Consider the following 11,751-nt stretch of genomic DNA (forward strand, 5'->3'; position numbering starts at 1 on the left):
CAGAGATCTGCCTGCCTCTGCCTCCCAAGTGCTGGAATTAAAGGCGTGCACCACCACCGACTGGGTCTCTCTTTGTTTTTTTGAGACAGGGTTTCTTGGTAGCTTTGAAGACTGTCCTGACACTCCCTCTTTGATTGGCCTTGTATTTACAGAGATCCTCCTGTCTCTGTTGGGATTAAAGAGGTGTGCCACCACTGCCTCGGCACCATTTTTCTCTCTTATAGTGAGCCTTGGATCCCAATGCTATACATTACCATTAGTACTTATATCTTTATTAGTTCACAGATCTGTCTCCCAGGAGGGAAAATACAGTGATCTTGCCTAACTTCTGAATTTACAGGGCGAGTTGATAAATGGATGTCAGCAGACTTTGTCTTTGGCCACCTCTGTTAAATGCTGTATGAGCCAGTCCCTTTTCTCCTCTGCGCTTTTTTTTCTAGCTCTTGTAGAACAGGCTGGTCTCGAACTCACAGAGATCCGCCTGCCTCTGCCTCCCAAGTGCTGGGATTAAAGGCGTGCGCCACCACCACCCGGCTCCTCTGCGCTTTTATTTCGTAAAAGATACTATGGGGAGCCGGGCGGTGGTGGCACACATCTTTAATCCCAGCACTCGGGAGGCAGAGGCTGGTGAGTTTGAGGCGAGCCTGGTCTACAAGAGCTAGTTCCAAAGCTACAGAGAAACCTTGTCTCGAAAAAAAAAAAAAGATACCGTGGGAATGTTTCCTTTGATGACCTCACTGCTTCATCATAAAGACTGCGTCAATAAACCCAGAAACAACGAAACTGGCTAGTTGTGGCCCACATACGGTGCAGGTGTCGAACGTCTAGCGGATGCGGGGCGTCGTGGCTTCTGTCAACTGGGGCTCAAGCAGACAACCTAAGAGTGAAGCTCAGCTGGGGCCTCTCTCCGGGACGCTCCCGGCCCGACCAGTGAGGGGGTGGGGAGACCGAGGTGGTAGTAACTGTCAAACCTCCCGCTTGGCGCCATTATTTAAATAGTACGTGCCTGTCTAGCAGCTGTGCGTGCTCCGGGCGGGGCGGCGAGCTCCAGGAGCGGGGCGGAGGCTAGGGGCGGGTCGGGAAGGCTGAGGGGCGGGGAGGGGGCGGAGCCAAACCAGCTATAGGGGAGGGTCCAGCGCGGCCCCCCGCGAGCTTCACTGCGCTTGCGCTGACAGACGCAAGATGGCGGACAGTGCGGAACTAAAGGTAAAGCGCAGCTCGAATTCACTTCTAATATTCGGCCGCGGAGACGGCGCCGCTGGTGCCGGGGGGGATGGGTCGGACCCTGGGGGGGCCGCCCGGGCCGGGCTCCACCCGGGCCTGGAGTTGCAGGCGGGAGAGGAGCTCCGGGCCTCAGTGGAGGGGGCCTGGCTGCGGCGGGCCGTGGGCCCCGGGTGCCTCGGGGGCGCTGACGGGTCGTCCCCGGCGTGTTATTGTTGTGGGCGCCTCTGGCGGGGGTGGCGGGGCGAAGAGAGAGTGAGTCGGGACGTGGCGGCAGCGGCGGTCCCCGGGGCCCTGGTGCCTCACCTTGCAGCCCGCCTCCCCGCCCCCCCCACGGGCAGCCAGGGGCTGGGGGGGTAGGGTGCGCTTGGAAGGGGGGGATTGGGAAAACTGCCCCGCCGCCGCTTCCTCTTCCTCTTTCGCGGTCCCGGGCTCCTGTCAGGCGCTGCGCTCGGACCCCCGGGAACTTGGCTCCGGCCGCCCCGCCCCTCCGTGGCGCCCAGGCGCCCCCGCCCCGCTCGCCGCCGCTGCCCGCCTGTCAGTGGGTGCCGGGCCAGTGGGAAAGCGCGATCTTGGGGCGATCGACTGGGGACACCGGGGAGAAGCTCTTGGAAAGTTTAGCGAGCTCGGAGCCGGCGTTGGGGGTTCGGTTAAGAGATTGCAGGGAGACAACCTGGGTCTGCCTGGGCGGGACGTTACTGTTTTTCTCTTGGTTTCGGGCCACCGGGGTGGGTGGGGGAATAACCCCCTGGAAAAGTGTGCATTTGGGAGCGGTGGAGGGAATGCAGCCACCTCTCTACTCTTGCTGTCTCTGGTGTGGCCGGTGAGAGCAGTCTTGGGGGTATCTGCACACACCATGATGGCGATGCTATAGCTGATGGAGGTGAATGGTTTGTGTTTATATCCCCCCGTTGCCTTTTGTTTGTTAGGGACATCTTGCTGGCCATGTTGATTTAAACGAAATTGTCCTCCCACCCACCCCCCCATCCTACTCCAACCTCCAATAAATAGAATGTTCCATCGTTCCTCTCAACTGTACCAATTACTCACGCCTCGCGAAATTAGATGAAAGGGTGCCCCCTTTCCCCCGGTTTTTCTCCCACCCCAATCTTTACCTGATGATGGCTTCTTTACCGAAGCAGATATAGCACTACACAAGCAGTTGGGGGAGGGCTGCTGGAACCCTTATGATTGGATTGTGACAAATGGGGCTCCGCTTGAATAATTTTGGTTTAGTAGCAGGCAGTTCTTAACTAACGCATATTATTTAGAGGCTCTGAACATGGTATTCCCTTTTCTGGCTTCCTGTGTGCGAACCAAACAGCTGGTTATAGCCCAGCAGAGAACTAACATCTCTGTCAGAGTGGAGATTGGGCTATGCAATTGTAAATCTTCAGAGGGATTTAGGAATTCTTTTTATAATCAATAAAAAATTATTATTTCTCCATTACGATGAAATAACTTCTAGAATAAGCAGACCACTACGTTTGTTTCTGGGCACTTTGGTGTGTGGAAAAGCCTAACTAGAATATCCTTTTTCCCTAGTAACTTTGCAGTGTTAAACATTCCAAGATTTTTGTATTAAGATCTTTGTACAAAAATCAAGTAAACAAACAAACAAAACCTGCTTACTACGGTTGGTGGTGGTACACAGTTTTAATCCCAGCACTGGGGAGGCAGAGGCAGGCGGATCTCTGTGAGTTTGAGGACAGCCAGGGAGGGCCACACAGAGAAACCCCGTCTCGACAAACCAACCAACCAACCAACCAAACAAACAAACAAACAAATAAGATCTTTGCACAAGATTTGGGTATTTGTTCTTTTAAGTTTACTTCTAATTACTAACTTGTTTGAAACAGAATATGTTGAATTCAGAATTCCTTTTGTTTGTTTGTTTTTAAAAGACAGATGTACTGTGTAGCACAGGTTATCCTGGAACTCACTGTGTATACTATGCTGGCTTTGAACTTGCAGAGATCCTCTGGCCTCTGCCTCTCTAGTGCTGAGATTAAAGGCATCCACCGCCATGCCCTACTTAGTTTCGTTTATCCCAATTTCAGACTATTGACTTCACCAAGGAAGCCTCAGAAATTTGAAATTTTGGAGATAATCAACTTGCAGTTAAAAAAAACAAACAAGTTTACTGATGACGGCACTGCTTTTAATCCCAGCGCTGGGAAGGCGGAGACTGAAGGATCTCTGAGTTCAAGGCCAGCCAGATCTACAGAGTGGGTTCCAGGACAGCCTGGACTACACAGAGGAACCCTGTCCTTATCCCCCACCCTGAAAATAACCCACAAACTCAAAAGACCCAGACAAACAAAGAGCTGGAGCTCAAGTATGTGTGTTTTATATTCTTTTAACAGTCACAGTAATACTGTCATATTTTTTGTTGTTTTATTATGTTTTGTTTTTTGGAGACAAGGTTTCTCTGTATAGACTTGGCTGTCATGGAACTTGCTCTGTAGACCAGGCCAGTCTTGAACTCAGAGAGCCACCTGTCTCTGCACTCTCTAGTGCTGGGATTAAAGGAGTGTACCATCACTGCCAGGATCTCACTGTCTTTGTCTCTTAATACTAATTTTGTTAGGAATCTGTTTGAAAATTAGCTAGCCAGGTCTTTTATTCGTGGGTCATGCAGTAAGACTGAAAAGCTTGTGAGAAAAGCACATGCGTGCTGAGAGATGGCTTTCCTTGTTCTTTCAGTTTTCAGCACTTGCAAGGCAGAGGCAGGAAGGTCTCTGAGTTTGAGGCCACCTGGTCTACAGAGTAAGTTCCAGGATAGGCAGGGCTACATAGTTAAGACCCTGTCTTGGAAAAAATAGAGACAGAAAGAAAAGAAAAAAGAAAAGAAAGGAAAGAAAAGTGCCTTTTTGGGATAAATGAGATCCCTGGAGTGAATCTTGCTAGGTAAAGTTTCTCTTTACAAAAATGAGCCAGTATCATAAAGACACTGAACGTTTATAGGAAATGGTATTTCTCTAAAACTGGTTTCCATTTTTCACTGTCTCTAAAATCTACTCGAGAGGTTTCCAGAGGACTTGTTTTCCATTTTTATGTTTCTCTTGGTGTGCCATTGTATGTGCCTGAGACTTGAGGAGCTGTGATAGATTACTTGGTTGGTAATAGCTCTGTTAAAAGTTTTGTTAACGCTTCATTGTGGTTAGGGTTACTGTTCTTTTTGGAGAGTAGAAGTGCTAACAAGAATGCCTGCCATAGTTACTAAGAATGCATATAATTTTTTTGTGCAGTGAAGTTTAGAAGATATTCCTTTCAGAAATATTTTTTTAATATTTATTCATTTTGTATACAATATTCTGTCTGTGTGTATGCCTGCAGGCCAGAAGAGGGCACCAGACCCCAGTACAGATGATTGTAAGCCACCATGTGGTTGCTGGGAATTGAACTCAGGACCTTTGGAAGAGCAGGCAATGCTCTTAATTCTGAGCCATCTCTCCAGCCCCAGAAATATTTTTCAGGTTGTGCGTGCACACAGGTGCTCGTGTGTTTGTGTGTGTGTGTGTGTGTGTGTGTGTGTGTGTGTGACAGAAAGAGAGATATTTTGGGAGGTAAATATCATATATATCTAACAGAATAGGGGAAAATCCAAACAATAATTAGAGCGAGAAAAAGCCTACTTTTTTATTTTTAAATGGAAGTACCTAGCTTATGGGAGCCACTGAGAAAAAACTGATTATTTTTTCCTTACCCCATTTCACATCTCACATTTGACTATGCTGTGGATTGTATTCATAACTCTTTTCCTAATGGCCCTTTTAGTGAATCCATTTAAATCTATAGTGATTCTGCAAAGATCAGATGGGAAAAGCAGATCCGTAGTTCCTGTAGGAATAGTGCAAGCTTGAAGATATTGCCAGTATAAACGAGATTGTGAGTCATACATATTAAAATAAGTTCTCTGTGCACTTTTACTTATGAAAAGTTTAAAATTTTCTTTAGGGGAATACCCACAAGTGACTTCTTTTGAGACTGTGAAGGTGAAGGCCCTTCAAGTTTGCAGACCAGGAGATCTTGGGAGTGATAACTTGATAGTTTCATTGTAGCTACTCTGATTTGTTTTTTAGACAGATCTTCTCTCTGTAGCTCTGGCTGGCATGGAACTTGCTTTGTAGACCAGGCTGACCTCTAACTCACAGAGATCCTACTGCCTCTGCCTTTGGACTGCTGAGATTAAAGGTGTGTCACCGTGCCTGGCTGTAGAGCCTTTTTCTAAAATAGTTTAAATATTCTGGGTAGTGGTGGCATGTTCCTTTAATCCCAGCGCTTGGGAGACACAGAGGCAGGCAGATCTCTGAGTTCAAGGCCGGCCTGGGCTACAAAGCAAGTTCCAGGAAAGCCAGGGCTACACAGAGAAACCCTGTCTCAAAAAACCAAAGAAAAATAGTAATAATAAAGATAAAAATAAAAGTAATTTCTTTTAGAAGGCTCCCATGCCTTTAATCTTAGTACTTAGAAGGTTGAGCTATAGGAGGAATGTGAGTTCTAGGCCAGCTTGGGCTATATAATAAGATTATCTAGAAAATAAATCAGGTTATAACAAAAAGAAACAAGACCTCAGACATCAAAACATTCTAAGCCAGTGGTTCTCAACTTTCTTAATGCTTTAATAACAGTACCTCACATGTTGTGGTGACCCCCAACCATAACATTATTTCTTTGCTACTTCATAAATATAATTTTGCTACTGTTATGCATTGTAATATAAATATCTGATATGCAGGATATCTGATATTCGGCCCCTGTGACAAGGTCATTTGACCCCCAAAGGCATCTCAACTCATAGTTTAAGAACTGCTGCCCTAAACCAAGAAAAAACAAAAATAAACGTTTTTCGTTTACTGACAAGAACTCACCTTGTAATTCTGAAGCCTGTAATTGACAACCTTTCCTCAGTTTCCAGAGTGCTGGATCTCAGCATGAGCCACCACACTCACCTTCCAAAGCTACTATTTTTTCTTAACAAATGTTTTTTGCATTAAAACTCAACATAAGTTATATTGGTATTTTAACTCACAGGAGAACAGTAGGAGGGGAGGATTCATTGCTTTCAAGGAGTAAATAATGGAATCCAATGAGAAGGAAAGCCATACTTTTATAAGTATCTGCTGTGTAAGCATATCAGTAAATTTTGTTGTCATATCTGTCTCTTTATTTTCAACAAATAACCACTTCGTTTTGATCTCTGTGGTGTAATTTGTCTGCTTTTATTTCTCATAGAGGCAAGTAAATCTGACATTTTATTCATGGATTTGATTTTAATCTCTCTGACTTGCTTTTGTGAAGGGCTCATTTAGATGGCTTTTGTTTTATGTTACTTCTTGGGATCAGTATTTTAAAACAATTTGAAAAACTTTAGTTTTTAAGTGTTTCATGTAATTGTTTTGAAATATTGCCTCCTTTTCCTTGGTGGTTTTCTCCAGGTGACTGCATTGTCTTTCTCTTAAATGAGTGTCTTGTAATCCCTTTTGATTGCAGTAGTCCTTAGTAGTGAGTCCATAGCTGATTAACCTTGGCTCTCTCCTGGTGAACTCCATCAGCATGCTGCTCCAGGGTTCATGCTGAGGCTTTTGATTTCAATGTAATTTGTACCCTTTCATGCTGGTAAGTAGGGATAAAAAAATAAAGTGGTTTGTAGTTGTAGTGGGATCAAGGAATACGTATCTATCTCAGAAAGTAGGATTTTATAGGATGTAGCCTACTAAAACAAGAACTTGCTTTATTTCATCACAGAATTGATGGTACTGTTTTAAGTGTTCAGCTCTGTTAAGAATTTATTTTTTGAGATAGTAGTTTCATGTAGCCTCACCTGTCCTTAAACTGTGTAGCTGAAGATGACTTTGAACTCCTGATGTTGCTTCTATCCCAAGTGTTGGGATGATAGGCATAAGCCGCTATCTATGCTCTACTATCTCCTAGTGTTTGAAGAATACTGGTATCTTAGTCGTGTAGTTCTGCTCAGTTTATACTGCCTCACGTTACATCATTTGCTTTTTACAATAGTTCTTTGAAATAGGAGAGTGATGTATGAAGTAAGGAAGCCTAGAAAAAGGCAAATTTTACCAATATTAGTGGCAAGAACTTGCATCTGAGTCTTTGGTTTCAAAGCTCACCTCTGTAGGCCTCCTCAAAGATGCCAGGGCAGTCCTGGAGGTATTTAGGTACAAATAATTGTAATGTTGCTAGCATGTTTCTGTTTGCTATATTCAAGGGTATTTGCGGGGGGGGGGGGATATATGATGATGATACTCTCTATGCTTTTTTAAGTTACCATTTTTTAAAGACAAAGTTTCACTATATAGCCCTAGCTGGTCTGTAAGCCACTATGTAGACCAAACTGTCCTTGAGCTCATAAAGAGCTGCTTGCCTTTGCCACCAGAGTGCTGGGATTAAAGGTGAGTACTGCTATGCCTGGTTTTGCAAATCTCTCTTACAAAATATTTGGACTACGTTAGTTGGAGTCATACAAATTCATTATTTCTTTTTTAATTTTGAGGTTTTATTTTTATTTTATACCTTTGAGTGTTTGCCTAAATGTATGTCTATGCACTATGTTCATGCAGTATCCACAGAGGCCAGAAGAGGGCGTTGGATCCCCTAGAATTGGAGTTAACAGATGGTTGTGAACCATTGCCTTGTGGGTGCCTAGAATAGAATTCTGACTTCTGGAAGAACAACTAGTTCTTAACCACTGAGCCATCTCTCCAAGCCCCCCTAACTTTTTTCCTTTTTTTGAGACTAAGAGTCTCACTATGTACCTAAGACTAACCTCCAACTAACTAAAGCTTGCCAATTTTTACAATTAATATTTTGCTGAGGAAACTTTAATAAAATGCTAAAAAGAAGACAAAAAATGGCGCTTATAATTTCATTTCTCAAGAACACTGTGGTTTAACATCTAGACATCTATCCATTTAGACCTTCTGTGACTGTAGGTGTATTACTATATCACAAAAAAGGGATCACAATAGTAAAACATTTGTTACTATCTATTTATTTATTTTGAGACAGGTCTCTCTATTATGTAGGTTTGGCTGTCCTGGAACTTGCGTGTAGAACAGGCTAGTCTTGAACTCCCAGAGATCCACCTGCGTTTGCCTTCCCATCGATGGGATTAAAGTTGTAGACCACCATGCCTGGCATACATACTAAACACACACACACACACACACACACACACACACACACACACACACACACACACGTTGGCTTTAGATTCCCTAGTAGTGTAGGATGACCTTGAACACCTCATTCTTCTCTCCACCTCCTCGGTGTTGGAGTTCTAGGCACACCTAGAACTGGTATGTTGTGCTGGGAATTGAAATCAAGCATCTTGAATGTTAGGCAACTACATCCACAGTTTATATTTTTTATTTGTAATCTGTTATTTTTGTGACAAGCCTTTTAAGTTTGTAGATATGGATCCACTTTGTATTTTATTCCTGTACTAACTCAACATTGGTTTTTTGGTTGGGGAGGGGCTGGGATTGAACCCTTGTTATTTTCATGCCTTGATAGCCTTGTATAAAACTTTGCAAATGTGACTAATGTTAACAGCACAGACTTTCAAGCTGTAGAGAGCAGCGTAGAAGCTTTTCTGATGCAGGTGTCTCAAGTGAAGAGAATTAGTAACTCTTAGCTTGTTTTTCGTTTTACCTTCATTGTTCTTAATGGCTTATGTGTCAGGTAAGATTACTAAGTGATGGCAGAGAGAGATTTTACAAAATGTCAGCAAACAGTGCATTGGAATCAGAACATTTGATAAAGAATGTACTTGATGATGTGGCATATCTAATTGATTTCAAGTATGTTTGATTTTGGAAATTATATTAAAGTAATCAAATATTGTGAGTTTTGTGTATTGGGTGCATGTCAGTTTTAAATGGCATGTTGAAACTCTATTGAACATTAATATAGAGCAAGTGGATATGAGAACAACTTCCCATTTTTAATGTGAAATCAGGGTTGCCATGGTTTTAAATTGGTAGGTAATGCTGTTTGGAGGAGCTGGTTATGGAAAGGTTACATAGGCTGTGGAAATATTTTTCTATTTTAAGAAGAAACCTTTTTGGGTTAGTGTAATTAATAAGTGCACATGTAAGTTATGAATGCTTTTTCTTTTTTGAGACTGTGTCACCATGTAGTCCAGGCTAGTAGTCTCAAACTCAGGATTCTCTTTCCTCAGCTTCTCGAATGCTAAGACTACAGGTGTGCGCTACCACCCCTGGCAGAACATTGCAGTGTCTGAAAAGCCTGCAAAACCGGAAAGGAACATGTGATGAAGCTAATCTGTGGACTGGATTGTGTTCTAAATTTGTTGGAATTTGTTATTTATTAGCATTTTTTCTGAGTAGGCGGCAGAAGTTTTGAAGTCCTTAGTTTTGTTCTATAAGTGTGAGTGATCTGGGATTTGTGCTTTGACTTTAGATGATTAGGTAGTGATTCACAGAAGATCTCTGGGGTTGACAGAGCCTAGCTCCCACGTAGTGCACAGCCAACTGTAAGAGCAGCTACTCCAGTGCCCGGTGGGGTTGGCTTGAGGCTTTATCAGGATACAGCTCCTTCCCGTGCATAGGGTGCATAGCGCACTAGTGTAGCTGCCCTGTTCTTTGCTAATCCTTCCTCTGCCTCCCCTCCTGCATCAGGTGTTTCTGAGCCCTCCACTTGTGGTTTCAGTGTCTCATATGAAAAGGCAATCACTCAGAACCTTTCCCTGAGGCTTTTTTGAAGAAACCATTTTTTCCCGTTTTTTCTTAGATCAAGTAAATAAAAGAAATGTAAACCTTTTGAACGGGAGCCAGTTCCAGATACTGACAGTGCTGGTGCAGATGCGCCTATATTTGAGAACTTCCTTACCTTTCCTGCTATTCTTGCTTTCAGTTTCTCTTTCTCGTTGCCATGTTAATTTCACACAAATAGTTCTTTCACAGTGACTCCTATCTATAAAAATATACAGTGGAGTATATACAGTGGAGTATATATAGTGGAGTGTGGTGGCACATGCTCTTAATCCCAGCATTTTGGAGACAGAGGCAAGTCTCTGAGTTCTAAACTAGCCTGGTCTATATAGTATATATATAAGTTCTGGAACAGTCAGGGCTATGTAGAGAGACCCTGTCTCTTTCCCACCCCTATTCCTCCCCACCAAAAAAAAAAAAAAGTCAAAAATATCCCCAAAGCAATGAACAGAACAAAATGACAGAGAAAACCTTCAGTGGCTTCCCATAGGGCGATTATTCTCAGCTCTGGAGTCTGATACTCAGGACTCTGTCCAGTTTGACTTTAGTCTGCTTTATGTGTGTTGTACTTTCTCAGCTACAGCAGAAGCTCGTAACTGGATACGGAACTGTTCATTTGCTCTATTGTTGGCTAGTGTTCTGTCACTATCATAGATGCTTACTATCTTCCAGGTTAACAAATTATATTACTGTTTGTTCTTGTCAGGAACCAGGCTGATGCTCATTTCTGCTATGGCAGTCTAAATTGGAAGTGTTTCTAGAGTGTCATATCTTTATTTTTCCCATGCTATTTCTTAGATTAACCAGAATAGTGTTAAGTGTGGGTTATTTTTTTTTTGAGATTTATTTATTTATGTGTATGTATACCTATTGGATACCTTGGAACTGGGGCTGTGTGTGATTGTGAGGTGCTATGTGCGTGTTGAGAATTGAGTGCAGATCCTCTGCAAGAGCAACAAGTGCTCTTATTATGAATCATCCTCTCCAGTCCCCAAGATAATTTATGAAGTACACTTTCTGAGTTGAGTTTATACTATGTAGCCCAGGCTGACCTGGAATCTACTGCCTTAGCCAACTTGAATACTGGAATTATTGGTGTAACATTCTGGGTTTATTTGTGCTTATTCATTTTTAGGTGAGTGGGGAAAGTGTTAAAAGAATCATGCAGTTTAGCACTGTATAGGTCACACATTTGAAGAGTTAAATTAATTGCTTTTCGTGTGTAATCTCCAAGTTGTACAGTTAGTACTGCAGTCAGTTGTAGGATTTCTCTCACCCTAAGAAATTGCATCTTCAGTTGTCACAGGTATCTCTCCACATTACTTTGGCCTCAGTTACAGGCAACTGCTCATCTATACTTTGTAGATTTGCCTATTTTGGTATTTCGTACACATATATGTATGATTTGTGGCTACTTATACCTGGCTTCTATTCATTTTTTTCTACTTGCTTTAAGTGTGTATCTGTAAATTTTTTTTTTCCCCGAGACAGGGTTTCTGTGAAACAGCTGTGGGTGTCCTGGAATTCACTTTGTAAACCAGGCTGGCCTCAAACTCATAGAGATCCACCTGCCTCTGCCTCCCAAATGCTGGGATGAAAGGTGGGTGCTACCACTGCCCGGCAGTATCTATAAATTTGTAATTTATTATATGTGTATTTATGTATATTAGAACAAAACTCAGCTTGTAGAAGGGCCTCATGTTTATAAAATGTGTATATAAGTACATAAATTGATCTGTACTATATATAGTAACATAATTTACTTTTTTTTTTT

At 42.9% G+C, this 11,751-nt stretch overlaps 1 protein-coding gene across 2 annotated transcripts in view; it reads left to right on the top strand.

Moving 5' to 3' along the window:
- Window positions 1-1,153: 1,153 nt before the first annotated feature.
- Pias1 (protein inhibitor of activated STAT 1) overlaps window positions 1,154-11,751 on the top strand; it is a 124,338-nt gene continuing 113,740 nt past the window's right edge. For both annotated transcript variants that reach the window (XM_005347795.2, XM_026779130.1), the window contains exon 1: window positions 1,154-1,206. In XM_005347795.2, coding sequence (XP_005347852.1) covers window positions 1,183-1,206 — 24 coding nt within the window. In that variant the 5' untranslated portion in view covers window positions 1,154-1,182. The remainder of the gene's footprint in view (window positions 1,207-11,751) is intronic.

This window comes from Microtus ochrogaster, chromosome 5, assembly GCF_000317375.1.
Source record: "Microtus ochrogaster isolate Prairie Vole_2 chromosome 5, MicOch1.0, whole genome shotgun sequence".
Lineage (NCBI taxonomy): Eukaryota > Metazoa > Chordata > Mammalia > Rodentia > Cricetidae > Microtus > Microtus ochrogaster.